Source organism: Scyliorhinus torazame, chromosome 1 (genome assembly GCF_047496885.1).
Source record: "Scyliorhinus torazame isolate Kashiwa2021f chromosome 1, sScyTor2.1, whole genome shotgun sequence".
NCBI classification, from domain to species: domain Eukaryota; kingdom Metazoa; phylum Chordata; class Chondrichthyes; order Carcharhiniformes; family Scyliorhinidae; genus Scyliorhinus; species Scyliorhinus torazame.
The window spans coordinates 60,761,955-60,781,271 of record NC_092707.1 but is presented as its reverse complement, the minus strand read 5'-3'; the positions used below and the strand labels follow the sequence as shown (position 1 = coordinate 60,781,271).

Genomic DNA, 19,317 nt, shown 5'->3' with positions numbered 1-19,317 from the left:
GAAGAGACACAATTAGAACCAGCTCCCTGTTTAACAAAACTTTACCATCGCTTGATTTATTTGCAGCCTTGAGCATCGATTACTGTTAAAATTGTATCATACCTCATCCAAACTCAGCATTTAGAAAATAGAATGTTCCTTTTTTGTTTTGCAGGAAACAATCTTATTTGGGTAGATATGGGGGAAAACATTGGCCTAGTAGCAATGTCACTCAAGTCCAGAGGCCCTGGTTAAAGCTCTGAAGAGATGGTGCAAATCCTCCAACAACAGATGGTGGAATTTAAATTCTATGAAATCTACAATTATAAAGCTAGCTGCAGTAATGGTGACCATGGAACTATCGTCGATTGTTGTAAAAACCCATCTGCTTATGGTGGCATGGTGGCGCAGTGGTTAGCACTGCTGCCTCATGGTGCCAAAGACCAGGTTTTGGTCTGGTCACTGACCATGTGGAGTTTGCACATTCTCCCGGTGTCTCATCCCCACAGCCCAAAGATGTACAGGGTATGTGGATTGGCCGTGCTAAACTGCTCCTTAATTGGATTTTTTTTTTTCTAAACTCATCTGGTTCACTCATGTCCTTTAGAGAAGGGAATAAGAACATAAGAACATAAGAACATAAGAACTAGGAACAGGAGTAGGCCATCTGGCCCCTCGAGCCTGCTCTGCCATTTAATGAGATCATGGCTGATCTTTGTGGACTCAGCTCCACTCTCCGGCCCGTACACCATATCCCCGAATCCCTTTATTTTTTAGAAAGGCATCTATCTTTTTCTTAAAAACGTTAAAAGAAGGAGCCTCAACTGCTTCACTGGGCAAGGAATTCCAGAGATTCACAGCCCTTTGGGTGAAGAAGTTCCTCCTACACTCAGTCCTAAATCTACTTCTCCTTATTTTGAGGCTATGCCCCCTAGTTCTGCTTTCCCCGACCAGTGGAAACAACCTGCCCGCATCTATCCTATCTATTCCCTTCATAATTTTATATGTTTCAGTAAGATCCCCCCGCATCCTTCTAAACTCCAATGAGTACAGTCCCAGTCTACTCAACCTCTCGTCATGATCTAATCCCCTCAACTCTGGGATCAACCTAGTGAATCTCCTCTGCACTCCCTCCATTGCCAATATGTCCTTTCTCAGGTAAGGAGACCAAAACTGAACACAATACTCCAGATGCGGCCTCACCAACACCCTATACAATTGCAGCATAACCTCCCTAGTCTTGAACTCCATCCTTCTAGCAATGAAAGACAAAACTCGATTAGCCTTCTTAATCACCTGTTGCACTTGCACACCAACTTTTTGCGACTCGTGCACCAGCACACCCAGGTCCCTCTGCACAGCAGCATGTTTTAACATCTTACCGTTTAAATAATAATCCATTCTGCTGTTATTCCTCCCAAAATGGATAGCCTCACACTTGGCAACATTGAATTCCATCTGCCAGACCCTAGCCCATTCACCTAACCTATCCAAATCCTTCTGCAGACTTCCGGTATCCTCTGCACTTTTTGTTTTACCACTCATCTTAGTGTCGTCTGCAAACTTTGACACATTGCACTTGGTCCCCCAACTCCAAATCGTCTATGTAAATTGTGAACAACTGCGGGCCCAACACTGATCCTTGAGGGACCCCACTAGTTACAGGTTGCCAACCAGAGAAACACCCATTTATCCCCACTCTCTGCTTTCTGTTAGTTAACCAATCCTCTACCCATGCTACCACTTTACCCTCAATGCCATGCATCTTTAGTTTATGCAGCAACCTTTTGTGTGGCACCTTGTCAAAAATCTGCCATCTTTACCTGGTCTGGCCTACATGTGACTCCAGATCCACAGCAATGTGTTTGACTCCTTACTGCCCTCTATAATAACCCCAGCAAGGGCAATTAGCGATGGGCAATAAATGTTGGCCTTCTCCGCGACGCCCGCATCCCATGAAAGAATAAAGGAAAAAATACTTGGGCTATAACCTCACTTCCTTATCAATTATCATAATTGTGGTTTAGCGAGAGAGAAAGAAAACAATTAATGACAATCATGTCGTCAAAGTTGGTGCTTAATTTTGCAAGTACAGGGCTTTTAAATGTTATTACGATGCCCTCAGAAGGAGAGGAGGTGGAGGTGGTGGTAGCGATGGATGTGGAGAAGGCTTTTGATCAGGTGGAGTGAAATTACGTGTGGGAGGCGCTGGGGAGGTTTGGGTTTGGTGAGGGCTTTATTGACTGGGTGCGGTTGTTCTATCAGGCACCAGTAGCGAGTGTGCGTACGAACCGGCTGAGGTCGGGGTATTTTAAACTACACTGAGGGATGAGGCAAGCGTGCCCCCTCTCCCCGTTACTGTTTGCTCTGGCCATAGAGCCATTGGCCATGGCGTTAAGAGCCTCCAGGAACTGGAAAGGCTGGTTCGGGGGATGGGGTGGAGCTCCGGGTCTCACTTTACGCAGATGACCTGCTCTTGAATATTTCAGACCCGTTGGATGGGATGGGGGAAGTTATGTGAATCCTAGGGGAATTTGGCAATTTTTCGGGGTATAAATTGAACATGGGGAAAAGCGAGATGTTCGCGATCCAGGCAAGAGGACAGGAGAAGAGACTGGGAGAGCTGCCGCTTAGAATGGTAGGGACGAGCTTTCGATATCTAGGAATCCAAGTGGCCCGGGAATGGGAGGCACTGCACAAGTTAAACCTATCCCGGTTGGTAGAACAAATGGAAGGGGACTTTAAGAGATGGGACATGCTTCCGCTATCACTGGCAGGGAGGGTACAGACCGTGAAAATGACGGTCCTCCCCAGATTTCTGTTTGTCTTTCAGTGCCTCCCCATCTTCATCCCAAAGGCCTTTTTCAAGCGGGTGAATAAGGTTATTTCGGGCTTTGTGTGGGCGGGTAAAACCCCGCGAGTGAAGAAAGTATTGCTGGAGCGTAGTCGGGAGGAGGGTGGGTTGGCGCTGCCGAACTTCTGCAATTACTACTGGGCAGCTAATATAGCCATGATTAGATGGGAGGGGTCGGCATGGGAGCGGATGGAGGCGGCGTCATGCAAAGACACCAGTTTGGGGGCACTGATAACAGCACCTCTTCTGTTCTCGCCGGCCCAATACCCCACAAGTCCAGTGGTGGTGGCGGCTCTTGCGAATCTGGAGGCAATGGAGGAGATATAAGAGAGTGGAAGGAGCATCGGTTTGCACCCTGATTTATAATAATCATAGGTTAATACTGGATAGACTAGCTGGTGGGTTCCGGAGTTGGCAGAGGGCAGGAATTAGAAGGATGGGAAATCTATTTATAGATGGGAGCTTTCCCAGCTTGAAGGCGCTGGAGGATAAATTTGAATTGCCAGCAGGGAACGGGTTTAGGTATTTGCAGGTGTAAGACTTCCTGAGAAAACAGGTGCCGGCCTTTCCGCTGCTGCCGCCACGGGGGTTACAGGATAGAGAGTCTCCGGTACCTGGGTGGGAGAGGGGAAGGTTTCAGATATTTACCAGGAGCTTTCGGAAACAGAGGAAACTCCAGTGGAGGGGCTTAAGGGCAAGTGGGAGGATGAGCTAGGGGGAGAGATAGAGGCGGGTCTATGGGCAGATGCCCTAAGCAGGGTTAATACCTCCTCATCATGTGCCAGGCTCAGCCTCACTAGTCCACCTGACAGCGGCTAGGATGAGCAGGTTTTTCGGGGTTGAGGATAGGTGTGCGAGGTGCACGGGAAGCCCAGCAAATTATGTCCACATGTTTTGGGCATGGCCGAAGCTTAGAGGGTTTTGGCAGGGTTTTGCTAAGGCAATGTCCACGGTGCTAAAAACACGGGTGGTGCCGAGTCCGGAGGTAGCGATCTTTGGAGTGTCAGAAGAGCCGGGAGTTCAGGGGGCGAAAGAGGTCGACGTCTTGGCTTTTGCCTCCCTGGTAGCCCGGAGACGGATCTTGTTAATGTGGAGGGACTCGAAGCCCCCGAGTGTAGAGACCTGGGTTAGTGACATGGCTGGGTTTCTCAGTCTCGGGAAAATAAAGGTCGCCTTAAGAGGGTCACTGGTCGGGTTCACCCGGAGGTGGCAGCCGTTCGTCGACTTTCTCGGGGAAAATTAAAATGTCAGCGGATGCATCATTCCAAGGGGGGCGGGGGGAGAGGGCCGGATTGTTGTTGTATGGTTGGGTGTGTGAAGATTGAAATGGGGGGGGAAATGTTTATTATACCATGTTGATGTCATTGTCTATGTTACTTTTATAAAAAATTTCAAATATTTTAATAAAAATATATTTTGCAAGTACTGTTAAGGAAGCATTTAGGAGCCATACATATCTAATCATTCCTTGATAATTTTCCTTTCCTTTGCAATCCCTCCCCAGCTTCACATGCATGACATTATGTGCACAGTTACAAGTGAATACAGAATTACAGATAAAACATGCAAATTTATATCGAAGCAATCGTATGTCAGCAAGTAGAAAAATAGAGACAGAGTACTTTGGTATCTAAAGACAAATCCCCATGCAAGTTTGGTCACAAATTGGGAGTACAAGATACAAGATACAGTTTATTGCACATTCCCTTTCACTTCAAGGAACTGTGTTCAAACCCAAGTTTGAAAGATAAGATGAAAGACTCGCTCCCTTGCCAGCTTTATGGCAGTTCCCGCCCAGTGACTAATGGTCAGTGGTCCACAGTACACCATTATTGGCATTAATCAGAATGCTAACGGGAATTGTCTGATATGGGAAATGGAAATATCACATTGGTGCAGTGGAGAGAGGCACCAGGCATATAGCTGATGCATAATGGGAGGGAGATTCATTCCTCATCTCCTACCTATACCTGATATGCTGAAAGTTAGCAAAAGGGGGGAAAAAAAGTTTCAATTCCCAAGCTGGCATATTCCACATTTGATGAGCGCAGAGGCTGACCAATGAGCAAGGTGACCATGGTAAGTCAATTGAAACTTTGCCAAGCAAAGTGATAAAATGAACTTCACCTTCAGCTATTGATTGGAATCCAGGAAGGAACTTTTTCTTTTACAATAGAAAGGATACTGCGTGCATGCTTTTCTTTGACCGGTACCTCCTGGCTGTTAATAGCTTTGCTGATGCTGGCAGCCTGAAAGAGAAAAAAAAAACAACTGTCAGCCAGATTGAAATACTGGCATCAGCAACATTCAGATAGTTTGAAGCTATAAGAACTGGATGAAGGCTGCTTTTGAGAAGAAATTTGAGCTGAATTACCTCATCTAACTCCTACATAGTCACTGTAATGCTACCAGAGACAGCACAGATCCACTGTACACAGCAATGATAAATGGGGGAGAGGGGTGGAATGGGGGTAACCAGAGCTCAATCTGACCCAATCTCAAGGCCAGGAACTGCAGTGGGAATCCAAACAGTGAACAGGATAGAAATGCTTCAATTTTCTCAGCGCGCATGAGCTGTCTAATACTAAAGTCAACCAGACAGTCGGTGATTTATCTGATAGCTTTTTTCCCCCAAAATCTTCCTCTCCACCACACAATGCACTATCCTGTAAAAGTATTCCTGGAAATTTGTTTGTAATGGGCACTATAGAAATGGCAGCTTATACTGTGTGCACTTACAATCCAAAAAACAAGTTGATTCCTATTTGGAGGTACAATAATGACCACTAAATAATTAATTTCATTATTAAGAAAATAAACTAGCTTTTTTTCTTTAGTTGTAATAGAAGGTCACTATTGGCCTGTTCTTCAGAATGAGTTTTACATTAAGAGTGAATCCTCCAAGATCCTGAAGATTAGATGACTTGCTCATTAAAGTCTAAAAATAAATCTGGTTCTGATTCCCGAAAAATTATTTTTTTTTCAATCTATTTGACAAAATGTCACTCCCTTTCCTAAAGCGTTCTCTTTGGTCTGATTCTGGGTCGTACACAATTTTCAGACCACAGACAATGATCCTCTTCAGGCATCCTACAATCATCTGGAGTCATATGGGAAGGGATTCCCACAGCTTTCCAATTCAGTTTCCTTGCCTTTTCCAGAACTGGGGAAACCTTAATGCAGGTCACAAACACAGGAATTACAAACAGTTCTCAATCACTGATCAACTCCCAAGCATAAAACTGAATGGATTCCTTCAGCCTTTCTCAAAATCAGGGTACATGGTAGGTTGTACAAAAAAGGGAAAGGCATTGCTGTGAAGGAGGTCTTTACAATAAGGTCGCCTCGTACTCTGGAGCTCAATCAGCCACAAAGTTTCTGGAGAGAACTTGGAATAATTAGCAGGTTATGAGAAAACCTGACAGTGTAGCATTAGACTGGGATGTCTGGAAAATAAATCCAGCTGGAATTGTACAAGCTGTTCCATGTAAGTTATTCGACAGGCTGAAGGCGGATATTTGGCAATACTGTTGGTGATCAGTCAGCCAGTCTTGCCAATTGATTGGGACCTGGAGAGGTAAATCTATCACTATGGGCTGGGATTCATCTCACTCCCACCACATAATGCGACAGGTAGGCTGCCAGTATCTGCACAAACAACGAGAGACTTATCATGATCCGCTCTGGTTGACTTTGTGGTTATCTATGCAGAATCCATGTGCACACTTGGAGGTTCCTAACCCTTTGTTCTCCTAACCTCCATCCAAGCTGCCTGGATTTAGGAACGTTGGATGCATCCAAATGATTGGAGCATGTCTCCTCCATATTGAGTTAACAGAAGGTCTACAGGCAAGAATGGAGCAGGAGTTTTCAGATGGTGGGGTTTCCTGCCCTGTCGCCAAAACGTTTGGCGGGCGTCAGCTGTCCCAAAGCCACTAAACACTTAGTGAAGCGTTAATTGGCTGGAGATGGGAAGGTCACTACTCACTCAGGAACCTCGGAATGATTGGCCAGCAGCTCTCTAGTCCAAGCTGTCTATATTACTGGGCGTGGAAGCTCCTGCTTGCAGTACGCCTCGTCTCATGAGTGTAAGTACTGGGAGCCCAGGAGAAAGGTAACTATGAGTAGCTCATATTGGGAGATCATTGGACAAGTGGGGAGGCCCCAGGGTGGTGACAAAGAGACTGGGGCCAGTGTTGGAAAGGTCATGGGGTGTGGGAGGGGAGTGTGGTGGGGGGAGAACTAAAATGGGGCAGGGGTTATGAGGGGATGTGCGGCAGGTGAAGACATTTGGGGAAATGCCTTGAGCAAGAATCTGCCTCAAAATTGCAGACCCGCAGGAAGCAGAGGCTCAATAATTGGCCTCTTAAAGTTTCCATTGAGGTCAGGGCAGGTGGGCCTAGGCTTCGCTCGCCGGCCTCCCATAACATTTCAGATAGGTCTGGTGCTGCTGTGCAGGTAGGCAGCGGCAAGGCCTCCTAAATATTTCAGCCCCCCCCGCCCCACCCGCCAGTGAGGGCCTATTAAATTCAGCCCTAGTTCTCTCAGCAACAGAATAGGAGATTCAAAACATGCTGAGATCTGTGATGACCTATAAGCGCACCAGACATCGAGCCAACCACAGAAAAAATCTAAAAGCAGTGACATCCCTGATGTCAGAGGAATCTAAATATTAATCTCTGCCTCCTTCTCCAAGCATATTACTTGCTCCAACAGCTCTAAAGAACACTGGAACATGAAAACACCTACATTTCAGTGCTATAAGAAGTATGTGAAATGAAAATCGCTTATTGTCACAAGTAGGCTTCAAATGAAAAGCCCCTAGTCGCCACATTCCGGCACCTGTTCGGGGAGGCTGGTACGGGAATTGAACCTGTGCTACTGGCCTTGGTCTGTTTTACAAGCCAGTTGTTTGGCCCACTGTGTTAACCAGCCCCTTATATGTAGCTCCATATAAATATCTGTGCAATGTTCATATTACATTAGCCTGCTGCTGACTGCACAAATACTGAGAAGCTGATCAGCAATCTCATCTGATTGGCAGTGTGGTTTTAGCTGGTTATCTGTGCAGTATCCATGTGCACATTCGGACGTTACCCCCACACCTAATTGGCTATTATGGGTACCTATGGTGCAAGCTTCCTGGATCTTCCTTGAACTATAGTCAGAGAAGAAATTCTAAACAATTCTACTGGAAATTTGATATAGCTTTTTTTCATATCACCCCCAGGAATTATTACTAGAGTTTGAAGAGGGCAGCCCAAAGGTTACGGCATCTAAGCATTTTGCTTATGAAGCCCCCCTTTCTTGCAGATCCTGCCGGTTGGGAAGTCCTGTAATCTAGTAGATACAGTCGGCGTTGATGAACTCAACAATTTCAGCTCTTCGTCTTTTCAAAGGTTCATTAAAAAAAAAGTCTAAAGGTTTAATAATCTAAAAGTGAGGAGCGTTCGTTCTGTGGAATCTTGCATTGTGGAGACTTCAGATCAATTACTTTATTTCATTCTGTTCAGCTTGTGGCACAAAGACCATAAGACGTAGGAGCAGAAGCAGGTCATTCAGCCCGTGGAGTCTGCTTCGCCATTCAATGGGATCATGACTGATCTGATATGATAACCCTCACGCACAAACACTGATTATCTGACTCTAAAGCAACCACCATGAGGCATCAGGTAGAGTGGCTTTTTGGAGAAGAATGAACAAGGGACATTGAGGTTCAATGGAAGGTAGACTAGTCTGAAAATGTTATATACCCCCTGAGGTATAGTACATCACAGTCAATAGGTGTATGCAAAAGATCAAGAGTGCACTGTACAGGTTAGCTATTAATGCCCTACTGATACAGTCAAAACCAATCAGGCATTGATACAGTGTACAAGATCAGCTGTAGGCAGTGGTGTCACTGGCACTGCCTGGATACACTCTCCAAAGGCATCCATATCTCAACACTCAATTAAGGTCAGTCACAGCTACTATCTACACGCTTCTCATTGTATACCACCAACATAATGCATGTCAATGGTGCAACCAAACGTAAATTGTGATGACACTCAAGGAATGCAGAACAAAATGAAATCTGTCAGGAAATAACAATTATCTAATAATAATCTTTCATTAGTTTCACAAGTGGGCTTACATTAACACTACAATGAAGTTACTGTGAAAAGCCCCAAGTCAACACACTACGGCGCCTGTTCGGGTACACTGAGGGAGAATTCAGAATGTCCAATTCATCTAACAAGCACGTCTTTCGGTACTTGTGGGAGGAAACCGGAGCACCCAGAGGAAACCCACACAGACAAGGGGCAAACGTGCAGACTCCGGACAGACAGTGACCCAAGCCGGGATTCGAACTCGGGTCCCTGGTGCTGTGAAGCAACGGTGCTAACCACTGTGCTCCCGTGCCGCCCTAAAATCCTTGGCAAAATTAATTTTTTTCAAACCTGTAATCTGCTGAACAGGTCCTCATGGTGAACTATTCTGAGCTAAAGCAAACTTGCATGTGCAAAAGGTTTGTTGTAACATTGATTGAAGTACAGCCTTTTATAAGGTGCAGATCAACTCTCAACAGCACTAAGCAGGGACTACAGCCACACAACTCAATAAATGTGTGATGGAAAAGAAAATTGGAATCTCTAAACTTGGGAAGCAAATAGAGCAGTATACCAATGCAGCTGCTCTGATATATCATACTAATTAATTTTTATGACTGGCTGTCACCTTGCCAACCTTTGGAAGACGTTTTTGTGGATTACTGGAAGAGAAAATTATAACAGGGTTAATCATTAAACATACAAGCTATGTATCACACCATGTGACAGTAAGGAGCCACGAAACGGAGACTTTTTCAATTCCATAACAAAGATCCAGTGGTGACTCTGCTTCATCTGGAAGCCTGCACTGACTTTGCACCAGAACGTTAGGGGTACTTAAAGTGGCCACCTGACTTTCTTTACACGACTTACCTTGTAACGTGAGGGTGGATGTTGTGCTGGAAGGTTTCCAGGTTGGGTTTATTGGTCACTCTAGAGAATGCTGCAGTTGATAGGGAGTCCCATTGGACGGTCTTGTTGGTATGGTAACATGTTGGCTTGGTTTTGTGTCACACTGTCTTACATGTGGAAAAAGTTATAATTACTCCAGTTTTGATCCCATGTTGGTGGTGGTGATGTTACAGTTGAGAGGAGCCGAGTTGCTATGGCAACCTACATTTTTACATGCACATTTGTAATCTGGAAATACAGCTGTTATTTTTTTTTTGTCTATGGGATGTGGGCACCGCTGGCTGGACCATTTATTGCCCATCCCGGAGGGCATTAAAGAGTCAATTACATTGTTGTGAATCTGGAGTCACATGTAGACCAGGTATGGATGACAGATTTCCTTCCCTAAAGGACATTAGTGAACCAGATGGATTTTCTTTTTACAGCAATCGGCAATGGTTTCATGTTCACCTTTAGACTTTTAATTCCAATTTTTTTTTAAATTGAATTCAAATTTCACCATCTGCCATGGTGGGATTCGAACCTGGGTCCCCAGAGAATGTCTCTGAGTCTCTGGATTACCAGTCGTTCGACAGTACCACTACGCCACTGCCTCCCCTCCAATTTACATTCCAACACATGGTTGACTAGTTCTCACCATCTGCCATTGGTGTGTGTTGGAAGGACTTACTGGTCAATACTTGAGCTGTTTGGCTGCATTATAATTGCACTTTCTTGGCCATCAAGTTTCAGGACAGGACCCTAGCCTAGAGCTTTTGGGTCCGTGGCCACAAGGGCTCCGACAGAACACATATTAGGTGAACTTCATTTATTACATCTTTCGGTAATCCACAAGTGAAAGGAAATGAGCCACCCAAATGGAACAAACCTAGATTCACGCTTTATTACTTATGCTTTATTATCCTCAGGTTTAGCGCAGATATATGTCACATGAAGCAAGGGCAATTAGGATGGGCAATAAATGTTACCTTTGCCAACAATGCTCAAGTCCGAAAAAGGAATTTTAAAAATTAAATTTGTGATAGATGATATCGCAACCAACATCAGACAATAAAATGCACAACAGATTTCCTTACAGTTACCATTAAAGAATGGTTTGGTCACAGCTTTGAAAAGGAAAACTTGAGCACCCCAAGGCAAAACACAAACCTATCACGGGTGAGGTGTATAAAAAGGAATTAGTCTCTGTAAACTGCAAGAGACTGTTTAAGGTGAATGGTAAGTGACTGGCAGTTTGACAAAGGGTAAGGGGGAAGAGAGAATTTGAGTGAATAAGTGAGAGCAAGAGTCAAAGCAGAATCACACGAAGCCTAGGCAGAGAGACCCCAATTCAGAAACTAAAAGGTAGTATGTTCCTGATACTCAATACTCAGCCTACAAATAGACTAACTACAATGCTGACACTGAATGATTTTACATATTTCTGTGCGTTAGGGAAGAAGAAAGGTATATTTATATCATACCACTTTGAGACTTTTTGGCACTGGATAGTGATGCGACCATCAATTCACTCAAGGATTTGTGTCGGAGTAAAACAGTAGTTTTAATTAACTATCAACTTTGCCTGCCTGTGACTAGTACATACTGAGGACAGTCCCACAGGCCAGCTACTCTTATACTCCTTCAAAGGGGTGGAGCCATGGGCTGAGCCCGTACATGATCCAACCTCCTCCAACATCTCCCCCTGTGGATGAAGCCAAACAATGGCGCACAGATAAAACCCACAGGGTTATAACACAGAACATATCTGGTGAATTAACTGTATTTACATTCACCACATTCGCCCCCTGTAAAAAACATAAATTCTGACGGGGGTGATGGGTCACAAGTTCAGCCGGTCCGGAGCCCGGATCGTACGCTGCGACCGCCGAAGCACTGGTGTTGTAGCCGCTTCAGGTAGCTGGGGAAGTGTGTCCGGTGCAGCCCCAGGGGTGGACTCCGGGAGCGGCTCTTCCTGAGCTTCATTCCTGCGGACTGGTGTGCCGGGTGGAAGGGAACGCGGGAGCCAAATGGGCGCGGGGGCATGAAAGAAAGAGCGGGGTACAGTGCGGGGGGGGGGGGGGGGGGGTACTGTGGATGTAGTGGTGGCAGAGCCTGCGGGCGCAAGGTCTCGGAGGGAGACAGTATCCTGTCGACCATCGGGGTGCTCAACATATGCGTAGTGCGGGTTTGAGTGCAGGAGCTGGACCCTCTCTACCAGGGGATTCGGTCTTATGGGTCCGAACGCGTTTCCGGAGGAGAACCGGACCCGGTGTCATCAGCCAGGGTGGGAGCGAGGCCCCTGAGGTAGTCCCCCTAGGGAAAACAAACAAGCGGTCATGAGGAGTCTGGTTTGTGGCCGTGCAAAGGAGGGACATAATAGCATGGAGCGCATCGGGGAGGACTTCCTGCCAGTGGGAAACCGGGAGATTCCTGGACCGCTGGGCCAGTAGGACGGTCTTCCAGACCGTCGCGTTCTCCCTCTCCACCTGTCCGTTTCCCCGGGGGTTGTAACTGGCAGTCCTGCTCGAGGCAATGCTTTTAATGAGCAGGTACTGACGCAGTTCGTCGCTCATGAACAATGAGCCCCGGTCACTGTGGACGTAGTTGGGGAAACCAAACAGGGTGAAGACACTGTGCAGGGCTCTGATAACAGTGGGGGTGGACATGTCGGGGCACGTGATGGCAAACGGGAAACGGGAGAACTCATCAATAATATTGAGAAAGGAGGTATTGCGATTATTCGAGGGGAGGGGCCCTTTGAAATCGATACTGAGGTGTTCAAAGGGCCGGGACGCCTTCACCAGGTGGGCCTTATCTGGTCGATAGAAGTGCAGTTTACACTCCGCACAGATTTGGCAGTCCCTGGTTACAGCTTTGACCTCCTCGGTGGAGTAGGGCCTTGATATAATGGGCGAGCCGGGTGACCCCTGGGTGGCAGAGGTCGTCATGGAGAGCCTGTAGTCGGTCCTCTTGCGCACTGGCGCATGTGCAGTGGGACAGGGCATCTGGGGGCTCATTGAGCTTCCCAGGACAATATACTATATCGTAATTATAGGTGGAGAGTTTGATTCTCCACCTCACGATCTTATCGTTCTTGATTTAGCCCCGCTGCGTATTGTCGAACATGAAGGCAACCGATCGTTGGTCGGTGACGAGGGTAAACCTCCTACCAGCGAGGTATTGCCTCCAGTGCCGCACGGCTTCCACGATGACTTGAGCCTCTTTTTCGACCGAGGAGTGTCGAAGTTCAGAGGCGGGGGGGGGGGGGTGCATGAAAAAAACGCAACCAGTCTGCCTGCTTGATTGAGAGTGGCGGTGAGAGCGACCTCTGATGCGTCGCTCTCCACCTGAAAGGGGACGGCCTCGTCCACCGCGCACATCGCGGTTTTGGCGATGTCCACCTTGATGCAGTTGAAGGCCTGGCAGGCCTCGGCTGCCAGAGGGAAATGGATGGCCTTAAATAGTGGGCGGGCTTTGTCCGCATACTGGGGGACCCACTGGGCGTAGTAGGAAAAAAATCCAAGGCACCTTTTGAGGAGAGGGGCAGTGAGGAAGAGGGAGTTTCAGGAGGGGGCGCAGACGGTCAGGGTCGGGCCCTAGGACCCACTGGGCGTAGTAGGAAAAAAGTCCAAGGCACCCTTTGAGGAGAGGGGCAGTGAGGAAGAGGGAGTTTCAGGAGGGGGCGCAGACGGTCAGGGTCGGGCCCCGTTTTCCACAACGTAGCTGAGGATGGCTAGCCTGGTGGTGCGGAAAACGCATTTCTCCTTATTATAGGTGAGATTAAGTTTTTGGGCGGTTTGGAGAAATCGGTGGAGGTTGGGGTCGTGGTCCTGCTGATCATGGCCGCAGATAGTGACATTGTCCAAGTACTGAAACGTGGCCCGCAGCCCGTACTGGTCCACCATTCGGTCCATTGCTCGTTGGAACACCGAAACCCTGTTCGTGACGCCAAAAAGGACTCGGAGGAAATGAAAAATGCGGCCGTCTGCCTCAAACGCCGTGTAGTGGCGGCCCTCCGGGCGGATTAGGAGCTGGTGGTATGCAGACTTCAGATCCACCATGGAGAACACGCGGTAATGCGCGATCTGGTTGACCATTTCTGCAATCTGGGGAAGGGGGTACGCATCGAGTTGCGTAAACCGGTTAATGGTCTGGCCAACCACCATCCGGAACTTTTTCCCGGTCTTGACGACCATCACCTGAGCTCTCCAGGGGCTATTGCTGGCCTCTATGAATCCTTCCCGCAAGAGACGCAGGACCTCAGACCTAATAAATATTCTGTCCTGCATGCTCTCTCGCCTGCTGCGAGTGGCTACTGGCTTGCAATCAGCGGTGAGATTAGCGAAGAGGGAAGGAGGGTCGACTTTCAGAGTGGCTAGGCTGCACACAGTGAGTGGGGGCAGGGGTCCGCCAAAGCTAAGCGTCAGGCTCTTGAGATTACATTGAAAATCGAATCCTAAAAGGAGGGGGGCGCAGAGGTCTGGGAACACGTACAGATGGAAATTAGTGTACTCAGCGCCCTGTACCGCTAAGGTTACCGTAGTGCACCCTCGGATTTGTACTGAGTGCGACCCGGAGGTGAGGGAAATTGTTTGTTGCGCCGGGAATATCGGGAGCGAGCAGCGGCTTACCAGATCAGGGTGGATGAAACTCTCGGAGCTCCCGGAGTCGAACAGGCAAGGTGTCTCGTACCCGTTAACCCGGACGGCCATCCTTGAGCTCTTGAGGTGCTTGGGTCGCGACTGGTCCAAGGTGACTGCGCTGAGTTGAGTGTAACCGGCGGCGTAGTCGGCTGTGCTGCGGCAGCCCCCCCAGTGACTGTCCGAGCAGGTTGTACACGTGGAGCGGCGTAGCAGATGGTGTCCAAGATGGTGGCCCCCGTTGATCAAGGGTGGCGGGCGTCGAGGAAGATGGCGTCCAAGATGGTGGCCCCCATGGATCGCACGTGGCCGGCCGTGTGGGGGAGGATGGCCAAAATGGCGGTCCCTGTGAGTTGCACGTGCTGTGCGGAGTCAGAGTCGGCAGGCACGCTGCCACATTGTGAGGTCTGCGGGCCTGAGAGTCGGTAGTCCGGGTCTGAGAGTTCGCGTGCTTAGGCTTGGCTTAGTGAGAATATGTCGCGCATAGACCTCGTTCACAGGCCGCACGTAGATGCGCTCGAGGATTGCGAGAGCGGCGGTATATGAGGTAGCCTCTTCGAGTTGCACAGAAATGCGGTGACTCACCCTTGCGTGGAGGAGACTCAATTTTTGTTCGTCCATGACAGATGGCGTCGAGACACGGCAAGGTAGTCCTTGAAACACCGCAGCCAGTGTGAAAAAATTTCCTTCACCTCCGCGGCCTGTGGAACGAGCTCCAGTCTGTCAGGTTTGAGGGCTGACTCCATAATCGTTTTTGTTCAGTTAGTTAATTAAATTGATGCGACCATCAATTCACTCAAGGACTTGTGTCGCAGTAAAACAGTGGTTTTAATTAACTATCAACTTTGCCTGCCTGCTATTGGTACACACTGAGGACAGTCCCACAGGCCAGCTACTCTTATACTCCTTCACAGGGGCAGAGCCATGGGCTGAGCCCGTACATGCTCCAAACTCCTCCAACATCTCCCCCTGTGGGTGAAGCCATACAATGACCCACAGATAAAACCCACAGGGTTAATAACATAGAACATAACTGGTGAATTAACTGTATTTACATTCACCACAGATTGAAAAAGATATGGAAGCCAAATAGGAGAGAGATAGCAAGCTAACAGCTTATTCTCAAATCATGCAGGAAGTTCTAGCTGAACACAGCAGAAAATATTTACATTAATAAAATGTTTCTGACTTTAGACCCAAAAAGAGGCAGTGCAATCCTGAAGGTATACTAACAGAAAATAGAAGCGTGACATTCCTGTTGTCCATCCCTTCATCTTCCGCAAGCTCCTGCCCTGGAAGATTGGTGTTCAACACCAACCTTTTGCGCAAAGAGTCTGGGAGGCATTTGTTTTCCAATTAACAAGGTTTTAATCTAACAATGCATCCCAGGTTTTCTTTAACAAATTAAAGTGGGGAATTAGGGCCATCAGCAATTTATAAATGACATGGTAAAAGAGGCAATCATAGAACATAGAACATAGAATGATAGAGCGCAGTACAGGCCCTTCGGCCCACGATGTTGCACCGAAACAAAAGCCATCTACCCTACACTATGCCATTATCATCCATATGCTTATCCAATAAACTTTTAAATGCCCTCAATGTTGGTGAGTTCACTACTGTTGCAGGTAGGGCATTCCACGGCCTCACCACTCTTTGCGTAAAGAACCTACCTCTGACCTCTGTTCTATATCTATTACCCCTCAGTTTAAAGCTATGTCCCCTCGTGCCAGCCATTTCCATCCGCGGGAGAAGGCTCTCACTGTCCACCCTATCTAACCCCCTGATCATTTTGTATGCCTCTATTAAGTCTCCTCTGAACCTTCTTCTCTCCAATGAAAACAACCTCAAGTCCATCAACCTTTCCTCATAAGATTTTCCCTCCATACCAGGCAACATCCAGGTAAATCTCCTCTGCACCCGCTCCAAAGCCTCCACATCCTTCCTATAATGCGGTGACCAGAACTGTACGCAATACTCCAAATGCGGCCGTAGCAGAGTTTTGTACATGACCTCCTGACTCCGGAACTCAATCCCTCTACCAATAAAGGCCAACACTCCATAGGCCTTCTTCACAACCCTATCAAGCTGGGTGGCAACTTTTAGGGATCTATGTACGTGGACACCTAGATCCCTCTGCTCATCCACACTTCCAAGAACTTTACCATTAGCCAAATATTCTGCATTCCTGTTATTCCTTCCAAAGTGAATCACCTCACACTTCTCTACATTAAACTCCATTTGCCACCTCTCAGCCCAGCTCTGCAGCTTATCTATGTCCCTCTGTAACCTGCTACATCCTTCCACACTGTCGACAACACCACCGACTTTAGTGTCGTCTGCAAATTTACTCACCCACCCTTCTGCGCCTTCTTCTAGGTCATTGATAAAAATGACAAACAGCAACGGCCCCATAACAGATCCTTGTGGTACGCCACTTGTAACTGAACTCCATTCTGAACATTTCCCATCAACCACCACCCTCTGTCTTCTTTCAGCTAGCCAATTTCTGATCCACATCTCTAAATCACCCTCAATCCCCAGCCTCCGTATTTTCTGCAATAGCCTACCGTGGGGAACCTTATCAAACGCTTTACTGAAATCCATATACACCACATCAACTGCTCTACCCTCGTCTACCTGTTCAGTCACCTTCTCAAAGAACTCGATAAGGTTTGTGAGGCATGACCTACCCTTCACAAAGCCATGCTGACTATCCCTGATCACATTATTCCTATCTAGATGATTATAAATCTTGTCTCTTATAATCCCCTCCAAGACTTTACCCACTACAGACGTGAGGCTCACCGGTCTATAGTTGCCGGGGTTGTCTCTGCTCCCCTTTTTGAACAAAGGGACCACATTTGCTATCCTCCAGTCCTCTGGCACTATTCCTGTAGCCAATGATGACATAAAAATCAAAGCCAAAGGTCCAGCAATCTCTTCCCTGGCCTCCCAGAGAATCCTAGGATAAATCCCATCAGGCCCCGGGGACTTATCTATTTTCAGCCTGTCCAGAATTGCCAACACCTCTTCCCTATGTACCTCAATGCCATCTATTCTAATAGCCTGGGTCTCAGCATTCTCCTCCACAACATTATCTTTTTCCTGAGTGAATACTGACAAAAAATATTCATTTAGTATCTCGCCTATCTCTTCAGACTCCACACACAACTTCCCATCCCTGTCCTTGACTGGTCCTACTCTTACCCTAGTCATTCACTTATTCCTGACATACCTATAGAAAGCTTTTGGGTTTTCCTTGATCCTACCTGCCAAATGCTTCTCATGTCCCCTCCTTGCTCGTCTTAGCTCTCTCTTTAGATCCTTCCTCGCTACCTTGTAACTATCCATCGCCCCAACTGAAACTTCACACCTCATCTTTACATAGGCCTCCTTCTTCCTCTTAACAAGAGATTCCACTTCTTTGTTAAACCACGGTTCCCTCGCTCTACGCCTTCCTCCCTGCCTGACCGGTACGTACTTATCAAGAACACGCAGTAGCTGATCCTTGAACAAACTCCACTTATCCAGTGTGCCCAACATTTGCAGCCTACTTCTCCAACCTATCCCCCCCAAGTCACGTCTAATGGCATCATAATTGCCCTTCCCCCAGCTATAACTCTTGCCCTGCGGTGTATACTTATCCCTTTCCATCACTAACGTAAACGTCACCGAATTGTGGTCACTGTCCCCAAACTGCTCTCCTACCTCCAAATCCAACACCTGGCCTGGTTCATTACCCAAAACCAAATCCAACGTGGCCTCGCCTCTTGTTGGCCTGTCAACATATTGTGTCAGGAAACCCTCCTGCACACACTGTACAAAAAACGACCCATCTAATGTACTCGAACTATATCTTTTCCAGTCAATATTTGGAAAGTTAAAGTCTCCCATAATAACTACCCTGTTACCTTCGCTCTTATCCAGGATCATCCTCGCCATCCTTTCCTCTACATCCCTAGAACTATTTGGAGGCCTATAGAAAACTCCCAACAGGGTGACCTCTCCTTTCCTGTTTCTAACCTCAGCCCATACTACCTTGGAAGATGAGTGCCCATCTAGCATCCTCTCCGCCACTGTAATACTGCTCTTGACTAGCAGCGCCACACCTCCCCCTCTTTTGCCTCCTTCTCTGAGCATACTGAAACACCTAAACCCCGGAACCTGCAACATCCATTCCTGTCCCTGCTCTATCCATGTCTCCGAAATGGCCACAACATCGAAGTCCCAGGTACCAACCCATGCTGCCAGTTCCCCTACCTTGTTTCGTATACTCCTGGCATTGAAGTAGACACACTTCAAACCACCTACCTGAACACTGGCCCCCTCCTGCGACATCAAATCTGTGCGCCTGACCTCTATACTCTCATTCTCCCGTACCCTAAAACTACAATCCAGGTTCCCATGCCCCTGCTGCATTAGTTTAAACCCCCCCAAAGAGCACTAACAAATCTCCCCCCCAGGATATTTGTGCCCCTCAGGTTCAGATGTAGACCATCCTGTCTGTAGAGGTCCCACCTTCCCCAGAAAGAGCCCCAGTTATCCAGAAATCTGAATCCCTCCCACCTGCACCATCCCTGTAGCCACGTGTTTAATTGCTCTCTCTCCCTATTCCTCATCTCATTATCACGTGGCACGGGCAACAACCCAGAGATAACAACTCTGTTTGTTCTAGTTCTGAGCTTCCATCCTAGCTCCCTGAAAGCTTGCCTGAAATCATTCGATGCCTCAAGATCGCAGGTGTAAAGAATACTGAGGGAGGCGAGGAGTCCCAATACAGTTTTAGAAATTCTGCAAAAAAATAATGAGAAAGACACAGAAGGTGTTACATTTTACAAATAAAGTAGCAAGTCAA

At 47.4% G+C, this 19,317-nt stretch overlaps 1 protein-coding gene across 3 annotated transcripts in view; it reads right to left on the bottom strand.

Moving 5' to 3' along the window:
* The window catches only part of LOC140408416 (huntingtin-interacting protein 1-related protein-like), a 235,419-nt gene that overhangs the window by 143,680 nt on the left and 72,422 nt on the right, over positions 1–19,317 (bottom strand). For all 3 annotated transcript variants that reach the window (XM_072495577.1, XM_072495588.1, XM_072495597.1), the window contains exon 2: positions 5,019–5,082. In XM_072495577.1, coding sequence (XP_072351678.1) covers positions 5,019–5,082 — 64 coding nt within the window. The remainder of the gene's footprint in view (positions 1–5,018; positions 5,083–19,317) is intronic.